Raw genomic sequence first — 18,284 nt, forward strand, 5'->3', positions numbered from 1 at the left:
CCCAAACAAGTACAGACAGACATTTCTGGAAAAATCTGTGGATTAGGAAAGAAATCCTTTGACACACACACAAAAACAAAAACAGTATTTATGTTTTTCTGCCTGATTATTCTTATAGTTTAGATGGAAAGAGTCATACAACACCAAATACAATCATTAAAATAATGAAAAATATACACAAAAAAAAAAAAAAAAACTCATGCTATAGCGCAACTATGAAACACATGTCCTGCTTGTGAACGATGCAAGCAGCAACACCTCAAATGCTGGATGTTTACAAGAGGACTTGATTTGATTGATCCGCTTGAAAGAAGATCCCAGTGTCGATTGTTTAGTGTCCCACTATGGTGCAAATTACACTTATTTTGAACTGGAGCGGGAAAACTGCCAAACTGCACAATCAATGACTTTGGTTTAGAATACTCAACCCCAAAGAGCACCGACCAGGTTAAGCAACAGCACCACCAAGTGTTCATATACACCTAGGACTAGAAAGATTTGGTTACTGAAACATGGAAACAGTCTGAAACAGTCTTCCATATTTGATCACTTTCAATATTTCAGCTGTCAACCAAAACATATCAAAGTTACATTGATATTATGCTCACTTCAGTTGTTTGTTTGTGTTTCTTTCTGCCCATAGTTTTTATCTATGGCAGGCGAGATTCAGGTGGATCAGGTCAGGAGCGAATGAGGGCCATTTTCTATCAATCACTTCTTCACCTTTAGAAACATTTAGATTGCTTTCACCTCGTGTTTCAGGTCCACCTGTATTGTGAATGACTGTCCAATCATCTTCTCTGCATCTTGGCAGACAGTATACGTCTATACGCCTCAGAATTCATGCAGCTACTTGTGTCTGCTATCACATAATCAAGAAACACTAGAAGCCCATTACAATTGGAAGCCAGGCATGCCTTCACGCCACCCCCGTGTGTGATTGTGTGTGATGTGTATGCTCTGATGCTTTTCTTTTTTTTTTTTTACATCATTTTGGTACATTCTAATATTGGTTTAACATGTACATCAATTAATTTGATGGTCGTATTAGTCTTATTAAAGATGCCTTCATTCTAGAGATTGCCCTGTGCTGGATGTTGTGAGGGAGTTTTTCCTCCACTACATTAAAAGGATTCTGCCATCATTGCTTTCCTGGGTCGTCCGGACATTTTAATCTTGACAAAGTATTCGGTGCATTCTTCTTGCTCTCAGAATCCACCAAACTGTTGATATGCATGTTTATATGGCTGTAGAAAAATGACAAGTTATTGTGTTAGTCTGTTCAAAACCAGACGTTTAAAACTGCATGTAAACACGTCAGTCCGACCCCAAATCACGCAAAACTGAGCTTCTCGACTTAGACACTCAGATAAGGTGGTTGTGCTTCTATAACAATGCACCAAACCCAAGATTTACAGTCCCCGTGTATCTGTACACTAACTGATCTGAATATGCAAAGAATAAAATAACTCTGCCTTAAATAAAAATGACAAGTGTAATCGTTCCTCTCCTCAAACGGAGTAAATAGAGCAAGGAAGGTGATTTGCATACTGGAACACCTATGAGAGAAAATCTAATTAGTTATTCAAGCAGGTGAAATTAAGACTGTGGCTTTGATTATGTGAAATGCAGGGTGGGCTTCCTGATGTCAACCACTACTAATTGCATCTTGTAATGATTTTCCAGGCTGATATTTAGTTTTTTCTGTTCACAGACAGCACCAAGGGCACAGGAGTAATTAGTAGTACACCATGCAAACTGGTAGTTAAACCTTCGCACTCTCCCTGGCTCTTTGAAGAGTTAAAGTAGACTGAAATATCACCCCACTTTGATCAAAACCAGCAGCTTTATTCACCCTATGGTCTATTGCTGAGACGATCCCACATTCAATTCAGTCAAATTTGATTATTCTTCCATAAATTAGGAAAATCAGCGTCTGGTCGTGCAAAGACAAAACACAGTTGATAAAAAATAATGAGACGGTATAACATTTTATTTTAAGTCGTTTTAGTGTCTTGAGGCCACACGGGATGTGGCTGATCTGAGAACAGCAGGCACTGTGCCTTTAATCAGCTCTCCTCCCCGTCCCCCATACCGTGTTGCTCTCTGTCTTCCCCATTTCGCTGCTTTGTTTTCATTTACCCTCCTTTGATCATGGCTGCTCATTCTACCGAAGAACCGTTCCCCTTCCACGGGCTGCTCCCAAAGAAAGAAACCGGGGCCACCTCTTACCTCACCAGGTTCCCCGAGTATGACGGGCGAGGAGTGCTCATTGCTGTCCTCGACACCGGTGTGGATCCCGGGGCCCCCGGCATGCAGGTACATCTGACCGGCTGCCTCGTGTTAGCTGCCACCTAGCTAGTGGAAGCTAGGAGAAGCTAAGCTAAAGGCCCACTTAATTTGAACACAGTCACCCATAGGGAGCACACAGTCACAGTTAGCTGCGGTAGATAACACTGTAACTGTGGCAGTAAGCATCATAGCTTTTATGACAACCCAACCAATACAAAGCAGTTAATAGTAAATGTTTTGTCAAATTGTGTTTCAGTGCTACACAAGCGGACTATAAACTAACATTAGTAAGTTGCCATTCATGCTAGCATGGAAGCTAATGGCTTAATTTGTCCGTTGAGTTTTCCTTCAGTGTTTACAGTTAGTCGTGTCAGTGAGAGTTAAATTTGGTTTCATCGTTGCGACTACAAGTAGAATGAAAAAGATAACTTATTACGAATTAACTTTAAGGTAATTGAGCTTTAAACATATTTTAGCTGCCAAGTCACGTTGAATTAAACCAATTTTGCCAAATTTCGCAAGAGACACAAGCAACAAGGATTATAGAAAGAAGTCTTACAATAACGAGAAAGAAGTCATTATATATATATATATATATATATATATATATATATATATATAAATAAATATTGGGTGAAAACTCAATATGCCTATAGGCATTTTATAGCACTAACATCAAATTAAGTGTGATTACATCAACCCTTCCATAACTCAACAATATGTTTAGTTTGAAGGCTGTAATTTGTAGTGCTTTTGTTGTCTTGACCTCCTCATTTCATAGTTTTCTTTGCCTTTCGAACATGTCAATGTCTATTTTATTTATGAACAACGCTTAAAATATTTCAAACGAGTTGAACCAAAGTGCTGGACAGTCAAATTAAACCAAGAGCAGTAAACAACATTCCAATAAAAAACAGCAGAAGACAATGGATGAAATCACTGAAACAATCAAAATTAGTTAAAAAAAAACAAAAAAAACAACAAAAAAAAGAAAAACAGTTAAAACACAGTGAGTAAAATAATTTTTTCTCAATTGTGTTCTTTTTTTAATTTCCCCCATTGGGGTATGAATAAAGTATTTTTCTATTCTATTCTGTTTTTTATTAATTTCATATAAATGGTTGTTATTCTATGTGAGGGTAAGGAGAATTATATAATTATTAGTAGACTTACAATAGCTATAGAAACGTCAGAAGAGAAAGACAAATCATTGTAAAATGGTGATAGCTCTACTGTCGAACAAAATCTAGGTGATGTGCAGGTATTTCAAATACACATACCTTTGAAATAAACAAGACTGATAACCATTTTTAATTTTTCCCCCCTCTCTTTATTAAATTGTTCGCATTGTTGGCAAATGGCGAGTATCCCCAAAAATAACGTGAACTTACAGATAAACAAGCCCCAAGCTGCTCACAATGAGCAGAAAGGGCAACTGTTGAATAAAGTCATTTAGGGAGCCATGCTGCCCTAAATAGTTTAATAAGAGCCTACCCTTTCTTTGTACTAAGTGTAGTTGGCATCCTTTCATTCTAAATTAGGACCAGCCATTTATTTATAAACTTGTCACCTTGCTTAAGTCATGCTTTAAAGGAAAGAGAATCTGATTCCTTCATTCCATCATTGTGAGTAAACAAATCCAAATGAAGGAGGACATAGATTGCTTGTTTGTTCTTTCAGTTGGTCTGCAGATCACTCGGATACCAAAGGAAAGATTATCGTCTATTTAGTTATTTAGATGTATAGTTATATTTAGTCTACGATGTCCCCAGCCAACCCATGAGCAGCATAAGCAACTGAACATTTACCTTGAGTGTCTTATGGATGGATGGATGGATGGATTGATGGTCGGTCTTCCCATCTAAATGTCCTGATTAATCGCTAATAGCTTTTTGTGCTGTTTCTTTAGGTCACAACAGAGGGGAAGCCAAAGATTGTTGACATCATTGATACGACAGGCAGCGGTGACGTGAACATGACCACAGTGGCAGAACCTAAAGATGGGACAATCACCGGTCTCTCTGGTAGAACACTTAAGGTTGGCACGCCTTCTGATATTATCATTTGTAGAAAATAAACGTATAACAGCTGTCACCGTGGCAATTTTTTGTTTTGTGTACCGTCCTACATCTGAAGTCCTTTGATGGTGATCTTGTGTCTCTTGCTGTGTCTTTTTATGTCTTCCAGATCCCTCCTCCCTGGGTCAATCCATCAGGGAAGTATCGTATTGGAGTTAAAAATGGCTACGAGTTCTTCCCTAAGGCTCTTAAAGAAAGAATACAGGTAGGAAGATGGGACATTATTACTGTACTAGTTCTGTCTTGGTTCAGATTTTTCTCATTACCATTCATCTGCTCGGAGCAAACCGTGAAACGCAAAGAGCCCGACAGACCAGACACGAGCGTAGACATGATGACTATGATATAATTATGATCTCAAGAAGATTTGAAACACGTTTTGCGTTCTCAGTTTATACATCTGATAATAAAAGCTTTGATAATGAGGGAGGCTACTCAATGGAAAAGATCATAGAACTGATACATGTAGGGATTTTTCTACTTAATACCAGTTATTTTAGTTTATTTATTATTTCATTTTCGCCCATGGTGTGTGAAAAATAAAACCAGTTCCTAGCTGGTCTCCCATAACAAATTAAGAACCGGCTTTGGTAACTTGTAGTGTTACATAAAAGTAGTAAAGCAGAAACATAAAGTACTTTTCCAGTATTCTGAAGATAAAGTGAAGGGAATTGAAAACTTTTGGCTTACCGTCTTCTATTGATTCCTTTAAAATGCTTTTGCACTTTTGTCTCCTAGAAAGAGCGAAAGGAGAAGATGTGGGACCCACCACACAGAGCAGCACTTGCTGAAGTTAGTCGCAAGTCCGAAGAATTTGACCTCGCTCATCCAACACCATCCCCGGTCAGACCTACAGACTTGACTTCTTAGTGGAATCGTCAGTCTGTGCTTCACACACATCCTTCATCTTACTTTCTCTGTCCAGATCGAGAAGTTGCAGAAAGAAGAGCTGCAGAGTCAGTCGGAGTTGCTGGCATCACTGGAAAAGAAGTACAGTGATCCTGGTCCTGTGTATGACTGCGTGCTTTGGCATGATGGTGTCACGTGGAAGTAAGCCTTATTTCTTTCTGTAAAGCCTATTTTTACATGAGATTTTTGCCCTCTCCTCTTTATCGTCTCCGACTATTAGCCATTACCATATGTATCATTCCCTTTTTCCTCTGCCTGTTTGCTCTTGTCAGGGCTGTATTGGACACATCAGAGTGTGGAGAACTGTCCCAATGCACTGCGCTGAGCTCATACAAAGAAAAACAAGAGTATGCCACATTAGGAAATGCTGAAATGCTTAACTACTCTGTTAATATATATGACGAGGGCAACACACTCTGCATTGTCACCAGTGGAGGTAAGTTATCCTAAAGCAGGAAATTAGAAGCCTTCAGATCTTTCAGTCGGTTAACACAAACAATTTCAGAATGTTAGATCCACAGCAAATCTGGCAGTTTAGTCTGCATAATGTTTTAATGTCCAAAGTGTAATCTCCAGTCCAACTTCCTTGTGTGCTACTAAAGGGGCTCATGGGACACATGTGGCAAGCATTGCAGCAGGTTACTTCCCAGAGGAACCAGAACGTAACGGAGTGGCCCCTGGAGCTCAAATTCTAGCTCTTAAGATTGGAGACACTCGCCTCAGCACCATGGAAACGGGCACCGGACTCATCCGTGCGGTATACCCCTTAAAGACTCCATCTAACGTACATTAACAGTCTGGTTTTTTGTGCACCAGTTTATTCTTTGTATCTCTCTCTCACTGGAAGATGATTGAAGTAATCAACTACAAGTGTGACCTGGTTAACTATAGCTATGGGGAAGCAACCCACTGGCCTAATTCAGGGTAAGTATTGTAAGACGTGTGTCTGATTATGCTGGCTCTGTAATTCCTTTTTGCAAACTTGTACTGATTGTAGTCGACACTTTGACTTTCAGGAGGATTTGTGAGGTGATCACAGAAGCCGTGCAGAAGCACAACGTGATTTTTGTGTCAAGCGCAGGAAACAACGGCCCCTGTCTCTCTACTGTTGGCTGCCCTGGAGGAACCACCAGCAGTGTCATTGGTACAAAAATCTGTTTTTTGTTTAGTCATATAGACACTGCTATCGGGAAGTGTGAGTGAATATTACTGTGTTTATGTAAAGTCTTCATTTCTGTTTCCTTCTCTCCGTAGGTGTCGGAGCATATGTGACTCCAGACATGATGGTTGCTGAGTATTCCCTCAGAGAGAAGTTGCCTCCCAACCAGTACACCTGGTCCTCCAGGGGCCCCAGCACTGACGGTGCCCTGGGGGTTAGTATCAGTGCCCCTGGTGGTGCCATTGCATCTGTGCCCAACTGGACCCTCCGTGGTACCCAGCTGATGAACGGCACGTCCATGTCGTCCCCTAATGCCTGTGGAGGCATCGCGCTCGTCCTCTCAGGTGTTTGCTCGAGCAGGGGCCCTTAATTGATCTGCGAATGTAAAATGTATTGAATGCATACAAATGAGTGTGTATGCGTGTTTTTTGTGTGAAAAAGGATTGAAGCAGAACGGGATCCGTTCCTCTGTTCCTGCCGTGAGGAGAGCGCTGGAAAACACAGCTATGAAGGTTGATGACATTGAGGTGTTTGCACAGGGACACGGAATAATCCAGGTATCCTGACTCTACTGCTATTGGGGATTGATTTCCTTTTCTATGTCTAATATCAAAATTAGTAATATCCCACCTTCTTACTCTCAGGTAGACAAGGCATTAGACTACCTCACTCAGCACGCCTCTTTACCCACAAGTCACCTGGGCTTCTCAGTAAGTGTGGGATCACAGAGAGGCATCTACCTCAGGAACCCAGCCCAGGTTCTTTCACCCTCGGATCACGGAGTAGGAATTGAACCAATCTTCCCAGAGAACACAGGTGCCTCGAAGTATAACTATATAATTAAAATGTATTTTTGTCTTTTTATTTTTTAAAATATCAACTTTCCCCTTCATTTGTCACAGAAAACTCTGAGCGAATCTCCTTGCAGCTGCACTTGGCGCTCACATGTGCCGCCCCGTGGGTCCAGTGCCCTTCCCATCTCGAGCTCATGAACCAGTGTCGTCACGTCAACGTCCGCGTCGATCCCGTGGGACTGAGAGAGGGTGTGCACTACACAGAGGTGGGGGCAAGGTGGAGAGAGGATGAGGAGGGTGACGACGAAGATCATATTTATGTGTGGATTCATGTGCGCTGTCTTTCAGGTGTGCGGGTACGATACGGCAGCACCCACCTGTGGCCCCCTGTTCAGAGTTCCAATAACAGTTATTATCCCTGTCAAGTAAGTGTGCATGCTGTATGAGCTCCCCCTCCTCAAAGAGGTTTGTCTGTGTCTGACGGTTCTCTCTTTCCCCTTCAACAGAGTGACAGATAGTCGTAATCAGGAGGTGCGTTTCCCCGACGTTCACTTCAGACCGGGACAGATCAGACGCCATTTCATCACGGTTCCTCAGGGAGCTTCCTGGGCAGGTTAGTGTGTCTGTGTGAGGGCAGTGCTTTGGGGTTTGACTGAGAGCTTTTGTTGATGATTCCTATTAATGAACATTCATTGTTGGTGTCATTCAAAATTGTCTGAAGACAAATATTTGCCACACACACGAACCTCTGTATGTAAAACAGTGCAAGTTTATCAGTGAGTGCAGAATATTCCTCTGGCCTCAGTGCCTGAGAGTCTTTGGAAATGGCAAAAACTTTGCATATCTTAGGGAGGATGGATGGATAGATACTTTATTGATTGACTTTGTACAATCAAAAATTCAAAGCATTTGACTTTTTCCTGTACCTCCTATGCTTTATGGTTTCACCTCTTGCTTTCTCAACATCATTAACATTCAGTTTTTTTTCCCCTTGTCCCCGTTTGCCACAGAGATCACGCTGACTTCTCATTCAGGAGACGTGTCGTCAAAGTTTGTTCTTCATGTGGTGCACCTGGTCAAACAGAAAGCCTACAGAGCTAACGAATTCTACAAGTTCTCCTCGCTATTAGAAAAAGGCTCACTCATCGAGGCTTTCCCTGTTCTGGTAAATTTATTATCTTAATGAAATTAACCACTAACCGCTCCTGTGTTGTCCTGAAAATATACCAGAGTCAGCAAAAAAAAAAAGTTTTTCTCTTCTCCAGTCAGGTAGAGTCGTAGAGTTTTGCATAGCACGCTGGTGGGCAAGCCTAGGTGACGTCACAGTGGACTACAGCATCTCGTTCCATGGACTGAGCATCTCTCCGTCTCCTCTGCACATTGTAAGAACAGAGCAGACTCAGTTCATTAATATCAAAACGCAAGATACCACCAGCATCTTTTTTTTTTTTTCTGTTGCGCCTGACTTTAATTTGTCTCGACCCAGCATGCATCAGAGGGAGTGACGAGTTTTGATGTGTCATCGCCTCTACGCTATGAGGAGGTGTCCCCTACTATCACCCTCAAGTCGTGGGTTCAGCCTCTGAGGTGAGCACAGACATACACGCACTCACATTGTTTCTTTAATTAGAGTGCAGTTCCTTGTTTTATTCATCTTGTTTTTTTCTTGTAGACCCATAAGTTCGAAGATAAAAGCCTTGGGAGCGCGGGATGTTCTGCCTAATAACAGACAGATCTATGAGATTGTCCTCACCTACAGCTTTCACCAGGTAATGCCAACAAAAGACATGCACAACAGAACAGGATTTACTTAATTAATTATTTTTTTCTTTATGTGTAAAACATCCCCCTTTACTCTGTCCTCAGCCTAAGAGTGGAGAGGTTACACCCAGCTGCCCGATGCTGTGTGAACTGCTGTATGAGTCTGAGTTTGACAGTCAGATGTGGATGCTTTTTGATCAGAATAAGAGGCTGCTGGGCTCAGGGGACGCCTACCCACACCAGGTGCGCTTAGTCATTTGAGAAAGCTGCCCTGATCATTACCAATAAGCGTCTGAAATGTTCCTAGTGTTCATGTTTTCAGCTAACACATCTCTCGGTCTGTTTTGCTCCTCCAGTATTCTCTGAAGCTGGAGAAGGGGGATTACACTTTGCGTCTGCAGGTCCGCCATGAGCAGTCCAGTGAGCTGGAGCGCCTAAAGGATCTGCCATTTGTTGTTTCCCATCGTCTGTCCACCACCCTCAGTCTGGATGTCTACGAGACACACCGCGCTGCCCTCATGGTCAAGAAGAAGGCAAACTCTGTCACCCTGTGCCCGGGTGCCACGCAGCCTTTTTACGTCACCGGCCTGCCAGATGACAAGTGAGTCAAACTGCCAAGAAGCTTTTCTTTTGTTCTGGACAATTATGCAATACAGAGCTGCCTTCTTTGAAGAAGTGTGTTTAATGTGGACTGTGGCATATTCAGTCTGTAGATCCACTAAGACACTAATAATCTTCAGGAGATATATTAGATTTACTTTTGAGACCACAGTTGCGTGCACATTAAACAGGAGAACATTAGATTACTGATCCCATGTAAGTTAAAGCAATACTCGGCATTGGACTGGGAATTAATGATGTTTCTTTCCTTGGTATACACTGTTGTGACACTTGAACACCAAACATGCCAGTGAAGCTCAATCTTTAGCTCAGTATTAACATTAACAATGTCAAGTTTGTTATATCTTTCTCTTTATTCTCTGTCGCTGTCTTTCTTCTTTCACTGTTTTAGGATCCCTAAGGGCACAAATCCAGGCTGCTATCTTTCAGGCTCCCTTGTCGTACCCAAGGGCGAGTATGGCAAGAAAGCTGTGAGTGGCTCCGTCCGTTAATCTTTACAGTGGGAAGCTGTGGTCAGTCCTGGTCCTCAAGACCCCAAAATCATGCTGGTTTTCACTTTTTTGGCTTAATCAGGGAGTTTAAGACATTGTCAAGAGAATGGAAAACAAGGATAAGGTTACTACGTTCAACCTGCCTGACCACTAACTAAAAACGTTAAATTGAGTCATTGAAAATGTGATGCCAGAAGTACCAGGGGTCCTCAGGATTAGAACAGACAAGAACTTTGCTGCTATTTGATGTGTCCTTCAAACCAAATGGCATCTGATTGTTTTCTTTTGGTTATTACATGTCATACTTTTCTTTCTTACTCTTTGCCTTTGTCTATGCCTCTGTTTCAGTCTTTCAGGCTTCACGTTGTGATTGCGATTTTTTTCACTCTGCCGATCTGGTTGTTTATTGGGGTCTTGATGTCAGATAAAGTTCTGTTTGCACCTGACGTTTACATGCATCTTTGTTGATCCGATTTGTGGGCGGTTTAAGTACAGTTGTGGCATTGACATGGACTCATTAGGATCTGATCACTCAAACCACATTCAGATATGGGCAGGTTCGTGTATGAATGCATTCTTGTAGCAGTATAAACTTTAGTGTGTACTGGGACACATTTGCTGGAACTGATGTCCCCCATGTAAGCAGCAGGGTTTCTGCAAGTGAAACCCGATATCTTACTCAAAGGAAACCTCTTGAGCCTAATTTGTTTTAATCTATGCAGTTACAGTTTGCAGATTTACATGTGACTGAAAATGAAATTATTGTTAGTCTGACCAACAACAGACATTTAAAATGTCACCATTTTAAATGGACTGAAATCGTAAGATATCAAGTTTCTCAAAACCAGACCAGCACACCCAAATAATGCAGTTTGAATCATTCCTGCATGTATATGCTCGACTGAAATAAAATGAGCCGAGTTGCTCGGTACATCCTCCACAGTTGCATCTCTCTGTTAAAACACTGAGTTGTAAGTGTTTATTAATACAGCCAAATTCCCAATAAATTTGCTCTCCTTCTCCTATTTTTCTGTATCTTGTGTCAGAATGACTGAACACATCAGAAATTGGAATTGAAAATGAGTCTATTAAGTCCGATGTGTCAACACATGATCACCTAAAGCATTTCCAGACTGTTGCTTTGCTTTGACAAAATTCAGATTTTACAGCTTCTGATTCATTTGACAAAATTGTTCGTTGAGTAATTTGAGGACAATGTCTGTGCAGTGAATTCAGCTCCACTTTCATTTATGATAATGTCCCACAGAGGGAGTGAGAAGCAGCAGATTATCTTTCCTGACACAGTCCACCACGTCACAGTGTCGACATTCTTGGTCAATAATGATTTCATGCGTGTAAACAGTTACAGTTACCAGGACAGTGGTCCAGTTAAATGGCCAAGCCGAACTGTAACGGTGCTGAGTGAGGGAAAACATCTGTGAGTGCAGCTCTGGTTCCACGTTGAACTCAGCAGAGGTCTATTTTACTCATTGTAGAGAAGTTAAAAGCAGAGCTGCATTGTTTTTGTTTTTTGGTTTTTTTAGTATCCAGTATGTTTCTAGTTCAGTTAGTTTTGGTTTAGTGTGTTTAGACTCAAAAACATGTGTTTCAATCTAAATTAACATAGCACAGATTGTTTTTGTAGTTTTGCAAATGTATTATTTAAGCTTCATGCATCGCTAAACGCATAGGCATATAACGTTTATCCACTGTGCTAAACGGCCAATCAGACTGACCACACCCAGTGACAGACGCAACTCCAAAACGTCACGAGAAACAGATGTTCAGTAAACACATCCCCGACAGCCAGCTTGTCGGCTTGATTTATCAGGGCCTTTACAGGTGGTCCCTCAAGAAACCCGGAGGTGCATGTTAAAGGGATAGTTCGCCTCTTTTGACATGAAGCTGTATGACATCCTATATTAGCAATATTATTTATGAACATTGACTTACCCCCCGCTGCGTCCTGTGAGCCGAGTTCCAGCCGAGTTTTGGCGTTGACGAAGGTAGTCCGGCTAGTTGGCTGGGGACACAAAAATAAAGCGTCTTGCTTCTCAAAACAATATGCGTTCAAAAGAGTAAAACATTTGCATCACAAAATTGTTAGCCAGAAAAAGTCAGACCTCACAATCACTTGGCGCTCTCTTTTGAACGCATATTGTTTTGAGAAGCAAAACGCTTTATTTTCGTGACCCCAGCCAACTAGCCGGACTACCTTCGTCAACGCCAAAACTCAGCTGGAACTCTGCTCACAGGACGCAGCGGGGGGTAAGTCAGTGTTCATAAACGATATTAAACATTTGCCGTTTCTTTTGGACCAAATGAATGTGTGCTCCAAACTCCTTAAACGAGCAATACATCGGTTAATATCCCAAAAAGGAAAAAAAATATATATAATAAAGTATTTTCTTTTTTCATATCACCATTCGCATCTATGTTTTGTTCCTACTGTGTGCCTGTGGCTTTACTCGGTGGCTCCAATGTAAAAGACTGAAATCGTTTTCAGATCAATAAGTAATTGACTCTTGTCTTGACTGAAGACTTTCATTTGTTTTCGCTTCAAATATCCACAATGAATCCACTGAGTATGTTTTCTATACTAAAAGTATATTTGTAAAATAGTTCAGATTTGTTATATGTAACCAGAAGAAGTAACAACTACATCCATTTCTTTTACCTCTGTATGTGTTGAATAAATGACAGGTAAGTGGTAAGAAAGAGGATGAAAGATGAAATGAAGAGAGAGTCCTTTTTTGGTGTTTGTGTTGTCTCTACCTTACTGTGTGTTATTCTGACCACCAGGGGCAGGCCTCTGCAAAACGGCAAAGAAAATTTAAAAAGGTACTGGATGAGCTAGAAACACTGAACAACAGAGCGTCCACTGCTCTCCTACCCTCAGAAAGTGGCTTATTATTTACTTTGATACATCTGCATCAATCACGTCAAGGCATGTCAACACGTCTGTACTGAAATATGAAACAGTGGAGTCAAATAATGACAAGAAGTTTAGTGGTCAGTACAATTGTTACAAAATGGCTACTTAAATCGTTAATAACTGGGTAATAAACAGCATTTTCCACCTCTCATTTGAGGAGCAAATCTTAGGAGATGACATTTGTAGGAGGAGAATGAGAATTTGGTATGCTGAATTCTGAATTTTTTTTAATTTTTTTTTTATGTGTCCATGTAGGATGTTGTTCCAGTCATTTACCACTTAATACCTGCTCCCAACAAATCAAAGAATGGCGGGAAGGACAAGGATAAGGAAGGAGACAAAGAGAAAGACGTGAAGGATGAGTTTGCGGAGGCCATGAGAGATATGAAGATTCAGTGGATGACAAAGTGAGCTCATTTTCTTCTTTGTTTGGATCAGTAGCTCATTTCTAGTTTTGCCTTATCGCCAAATTTCTCACTAAACCATCCATCGTCTTGGCCACTCAGGTTGGACTCCAGTTCCATTTATGATGAGCTGATTGAAAACTATTCAGATTACCTTCCTCTGCATGTGCAAAGGCTGCATCAGCTGGACTCAGAAAAGGTAATGGTGCACACCAACATTAAAGAGGGGAAATGCACAAAGCTCTGTCTGTTCACCCATCTTTACTCACAGTTTATCTTTCATCGCTCGTGTTAAGGAGCGTGTAAAACGTCTCAGGGAGGTGGTGTCTGCAGCGGACATTGTCATCTCCCAAGTCGATCAAACAGCCTTGGCTGTTTACCTCACCATGAAGACAGACCCTCGCCCGGATGCCGCAACCATCAAAACGTGAGTAACACTCGAGATCAGCTTGAATTATATAAACAGGCTAGTTTATGAGGGATTCTTTCAAATTCAGTGAAACATGAACTATTAGATGAAACCGCTGAATCAGGCTTGGATAGGATGATAGGATAGGATCATCTCATAGTGATCGATTCGGTCGCAGTCCTTTATAAAACCCGGCACCCTCTGTTTTTCAGGGACATGGAGAAGCAGAAGTCGTCTCTGCTGGATGCTCTGTGTAGGAAAGGATGCGCTCTGGCTGACCAGCTTCTGGTGCCCTCTGCGGCGCAGGACGGCGCCGTCGCTACGGGAGAAGTGGCATCAGAGGAAGCTGGGGAGCTGGTGGCCAGCAGTTCTGATGACAGCCTGCAGAATGTGGCCAAGGCCCTCGCAGATGGCTTTTGGGAGGTGCAGAAGTGGGCAGAGCTAACGGACTCCAAGGTGAGGAGGGTCACAGCAAGTATTCTGAGGGGAATAAATTTCCTGTGTGAAATTAGAATAAAAGGAAGAAGACAGTATGCTGTTTTTGTTTTTCTTTTAGGTTTTTTTTTTTTTTTTTTAGGCCAATGGGGAGGTTTTAAACAAACATTCTTTGTAAACAGGAGTAACTCAGCTTTTCACCTGTACGTCTTTGTTCTTCATCCACTGTTGTACTCTTTATGATGAATTTTGTTTTTGGTTTCTCGAGCTAACTCGGCATACAGCCCACGTATAGAATCAACTCTGTAGGTTACATGCTGTTAGGTTTTTGGAAGACTTTTATTCAATACCCAAAATCCCTCACTCTGCATAGGCAGAGATTGACACATGCTGATATTTCTTGACAAGAGGCTAAACTGCCCATGTTCGTGGTAATAAAGGAATTTGTCACATGATCCATCTGTGCGACATAGGGGCCGCAGTTTCTCAATGTTGTACCTAAAGCTTATGCTCTCATTTCTTTACTGAAAATGTGAATGTGGATGTTCCGTATACTGCCGTAGAGCCTTCCGTGACTTCAGTAAGCCTAACATACTTTGTCCTCTTGCCTTTCCTCTGTTAAGGTTTTGATGTTTTCATACAAACACGCTCTGGTGAACAAAATGTATGGCCGAGCCTTAAAATATGCCTCTAAGATGGTTGAGGAGAAGCCCAGCAAAGAGAACATGAAGAACTGCATCCAGGTATGGGGGCGTAGACGGATGATATCCGCTCGCCCTAAGATGTTTTGTAGAAGTTTCTCTCCAAACGTGTGTCAGTGCTGTCAGCTGACATCGCCTCCCGTGTCTTGTTTTTCAGCTCATGCGTCACCTGGGATGGGCTCAATGCGCCACCTTCAGTGAGAACTGGCTCCCTGTCATGTACCCTGCAGACTACGCACCATTCTAGACTCAAACACACATTTAACTTTGGCATCCTGTCCCTCAGGGTCACATGGTATGTGCATCTGACCAACCAGCTGCCTCCTGGGATTTTATGTTTGTTTTTGTTAAAGCATATGTGGGGATCTCTACAATAAAGGGTAACACCAAGTGTGGATGATTTTCGGCAGACTAAACCTTATGAGCCAAGCGACTGTTCATCCTCCGATGAAGCCAGTTGAACTAAAGGTTACCTTTTGAATAGCTCACTGCCTCTCTTAATTCACAAAAGGTAACCATATGGAAAGCATCTTGTATGTGATACAGTTGCTTATTAATGTCTTTTAGTGTTGTCCTTTATTTTGTTGTCATCTACAGATTTTGAGGCTTGAGCATCCTCCCATACTCAGCTGTCCAGACTCCATATTCTATAACTAACCTCGTTTTCTTGTGTAAATGCTGTAAATAAGGTCAGGGTGGACTCCAGGGATGCATCCGTAGTCTTTAAAGAATAACTGTGACCCCAAACAGAACTTAGACTGGCTGTTCTTATATTTCAGTGAGAAAACCGAAGGATGTGCTCCTGCGTAACAATCAGACATAGGATGGCGCCCAGAGGCTGCCTAATTTATCATTCAAAAGAAGGGACGCTTGTACAGAACTTAACCCCTTTGCTTTTCTTTTTCTTTTCTTTTTTTCTTGTTCCAGCCAGTTTGAGTTGACAAAATCTTTGTTTAGTCTCGTCTGTTTCGGACCACAAAACAGTGACGAGGTGCCTTTGTTCACGTACCTTACCTTTTTCTGATGTGATGAAAACAGTGTGGGAGTTTTGAGCGCAGGAAGCTGCACACTTTGTGGCACTCATCAGCACTTCACTCATTTCACCCGTCGACCCCTTGGTGTCCGGTGGGCTTTAAAAGCTCCCATCAGCGTAACGATGTGTCCGTGCACCGCACGCAGGCTGTCAGTAACTCCTCAGGTGGTGAGAAGCTCACCTGCAGGGATGTTGGCCGCCTGCTTCGTGGTGCAGATACCTGAGCACCACGTTTGACAACCACCAACCAGACCTCACTAACGTAACGATGCAGTTGTGGGCAGCAGTAGGATGTTCAGAGCAGATCACATGTGAGATGTTCACTCGTTGTTAAAACAGTTTTCTGTGCAGTATTCGGGATTCTGTACACAGTGTCATAATGTACATACAGAATGTTAAGATGCAATAGTTATGTAATACAAATATTATTCTAACCTATGTATTTTGCATATATGCATGTCTTCTAGGATGTAAGGAAAACTAGTTTTATGTGAAATTTGAAAGATTTTTAGCCTGAGACATGGTTCTGACAGTATCCACAGTTTTTGTTTTCATGAGCGTGTTTGTGAATGAATTTACGTGTACTTGTAATGAGCATATCTTATGGACACAAACATTTCTTTAAAGAGACATTATCCATTTAGAGGGGTGTTTTGTCTGAAAGGTCCACACCAGTGTTTCATTTAATTTGATTGACTATATTTAACAGCTGATTTTTATTTTATTTTTTTCTTTTAAATTATGACGTTTGGGCATTTTTCTGTGAGTTTGTGAGATTGCATTTTAGTTTTTACAAGTGAATATACCTGCTGAAATTAGCTAGGAAGGTATTTGAAAAGCTCCTTTCTAGCTACTCACCCACAGATGTTTTCATTTCAAACTTGTCAGCCAAAGCGATCATTTCAGACTTGACGCAGTTTTTCAGCGGAGCAGATGGTAAGAGCTACTGCAGAAACGGTCTATAGATGCCTTTTAAAGAGGCTCTGATGTGTAGAACTGGTGATGACCCAGATGGAGCATGTTTAAAGTATTGTACGAAAATGAATGGGTAAAGAAATGCCTCTAAAAAAGCTAAATCTAACGGCATGCTTTTGATAATCATCAGCAACAAAATGTGACTGATTTCAATATTTTTTTTTTGGTCTTAAAACTTTCAAACACTGGTTTGTTCCGTTGAAATATCTCACTTGACTCGTGTAACGGATAAGGACGACATAATCAGTTTTTATCCTTTTTGTATTCGTGGTTCTCAACCTTTGTTTGATATCTGTAATCTGTAAAACAAGGATGTGATTTACTTTCCGTTGTTTGGATCAGTTTAACCAAAGAATTGTTTCCCATGTTAAGCTGGTTTGATTGTCAACAGAATCATGAGGGGAGTAGAACGGTGAATAGAGGAAGGATGTGGGTTTACACTTTCAAATGATGAGCCACTGGTGGAGATAGCTGGGCTCTAATTATTGGTTTCATCTTTCCACCATGTTGTTTAAAGCCCTCTCGTGAGTGGGAGGTCCATGCCTGAGAATGTAAAAGCAGCTGCTTTAGAGCTTCTACTCCTCTGGAGAGTTAAAAAAAAAAAAATGCTTTCTGTAGGTCAATCAGAGGTTCCCGCGTTTCTGTTTTTAAGCTCGTGTAGCTTTGTTCAGCGGCCTCAGCACATTTCTCCTGACGTGCGCTGGAGTTTGCTGGAATTATTTGTGACACACTTTGTGCACATCTTCCTCCTTTTTTTTTTTGTTCCTCCTGCCTCTTTGTTCATCTTCTCTTCTACTTTGTGGTTTTGGTTTTTAGTTCAGATAGATATTGCTTTCAGGGCTCAGCTTTCAACAGTACACGTTGCCAATGACAGTTTCTCCGAAAATGGCCTTAATTTTCACCACAGGACTTCACCGTCCACTTTCGACACCAAACAGACTGTCACTCTGCTGGTGTCAGGAAAGACTTCAGAAATGCTTATTGTGGATGTTGAGTGTTTATATATTTATAGCCATAAAATTCTAGTAAATGCTAATATTTTAAAGAATGTTGCAAGTTACGGTATGTTCTAAGATTTATTTTATACCCATCCTTCCTGGATGACGTGGGGAAAGAACTGAGCTTCTGTCACGCTATTTTAAGCTCACACGGAATTAAGTCACAAGCAAGAAAAATTACACTGAATAAAATTATTTGGAAGAAGTGAAGTGGTTGTCACTTGAATGTATGGCAAAGAAAGAAAAATGTAAAAGTACAATCCACATGGACAGATGTTATGCCCAGTCT

At 41.4% G+C, this 18,284-nt stretch overlaps 1 protein-coding gene across 2 annotated transcripts; it reads left to right on the plus strand.

The window, feature by feature from the left end:
• The first annotated feature begins 2,075 nt into the window (after window positions 1–2,075).
• Window positions 2,076–18,205, plus strand: tpp2 (tripeptidyl peptidase 2). Of its 2 annotated transcripts, XM_075449890.1 has the most exons (29): window positions 2,076–2,319; window positions 4,202–4,330; window positions 4,480–4,575; window positions 5,109–5,213; window positions 5,296–5,420; window positions 5,552–5,715; window positions 5,882–6,036; window positions 6,127–6,203; window positions 6,296–6,423; window positions 6,534–6,782; window positions 6,880–6,995; window positions 7,083–7,254; window positions 7,341–7,498; window positions 7,581–7,657; window positions 7,739–7,845; window positions 8,243–8,397; window positions 8,498–8,614; window positions 8,719–8,819; window positions 8,905–9,001; window positions 9,099–9,236; window positions 9,350–9,594; window positions 10,006–10,084; window positions 12,908–12,946; window positions 13,296–13,447; window positions 13,547–13,643; window positions 13,741–13,871; window positions 14,066–14,309; window positions 14,912–15,031; window positions 15,147–18,205. In XM_075449890.1, the coding sequence occupies exons 1-29, from the start codon at window positions 2,155–2,157 to the stop codon at window positions 15,234–15,236; spliced, it is 3,828 nt and encodes a 1,275-aa protein (XP_075306005.1). In that variant the 5' UTR covers window positions 2,076–2,154; the 3' UTR covers window positions 15,237–18,205. The 2 variants fall into 2 exon arrangements, with proteins under 2 accessions (XP_075306005.1, XP_075306072.1); XM_075449957.1 differs by lacking the exon at window positions 12,908–12,946.
• Window positions 18,206–18,284: the final 79 nt, after the last annotated feature.

This window comes from Odontesthes bonariensis, chromosome 1 (assembly GCF_027942865.1).
Source record: "Odontesthes bonariensis isolate fOdoBon6 chromosome 1, fOdoBon6.hap1, whole genome shotgun sequence".
Taxonomy (NCBI): Eukaryota; Metazoa; Chordata; class Actinopteri; order Atheriniformes; family Atherinopsidae; genus Odontesthes; species Odontesthes bonariensis.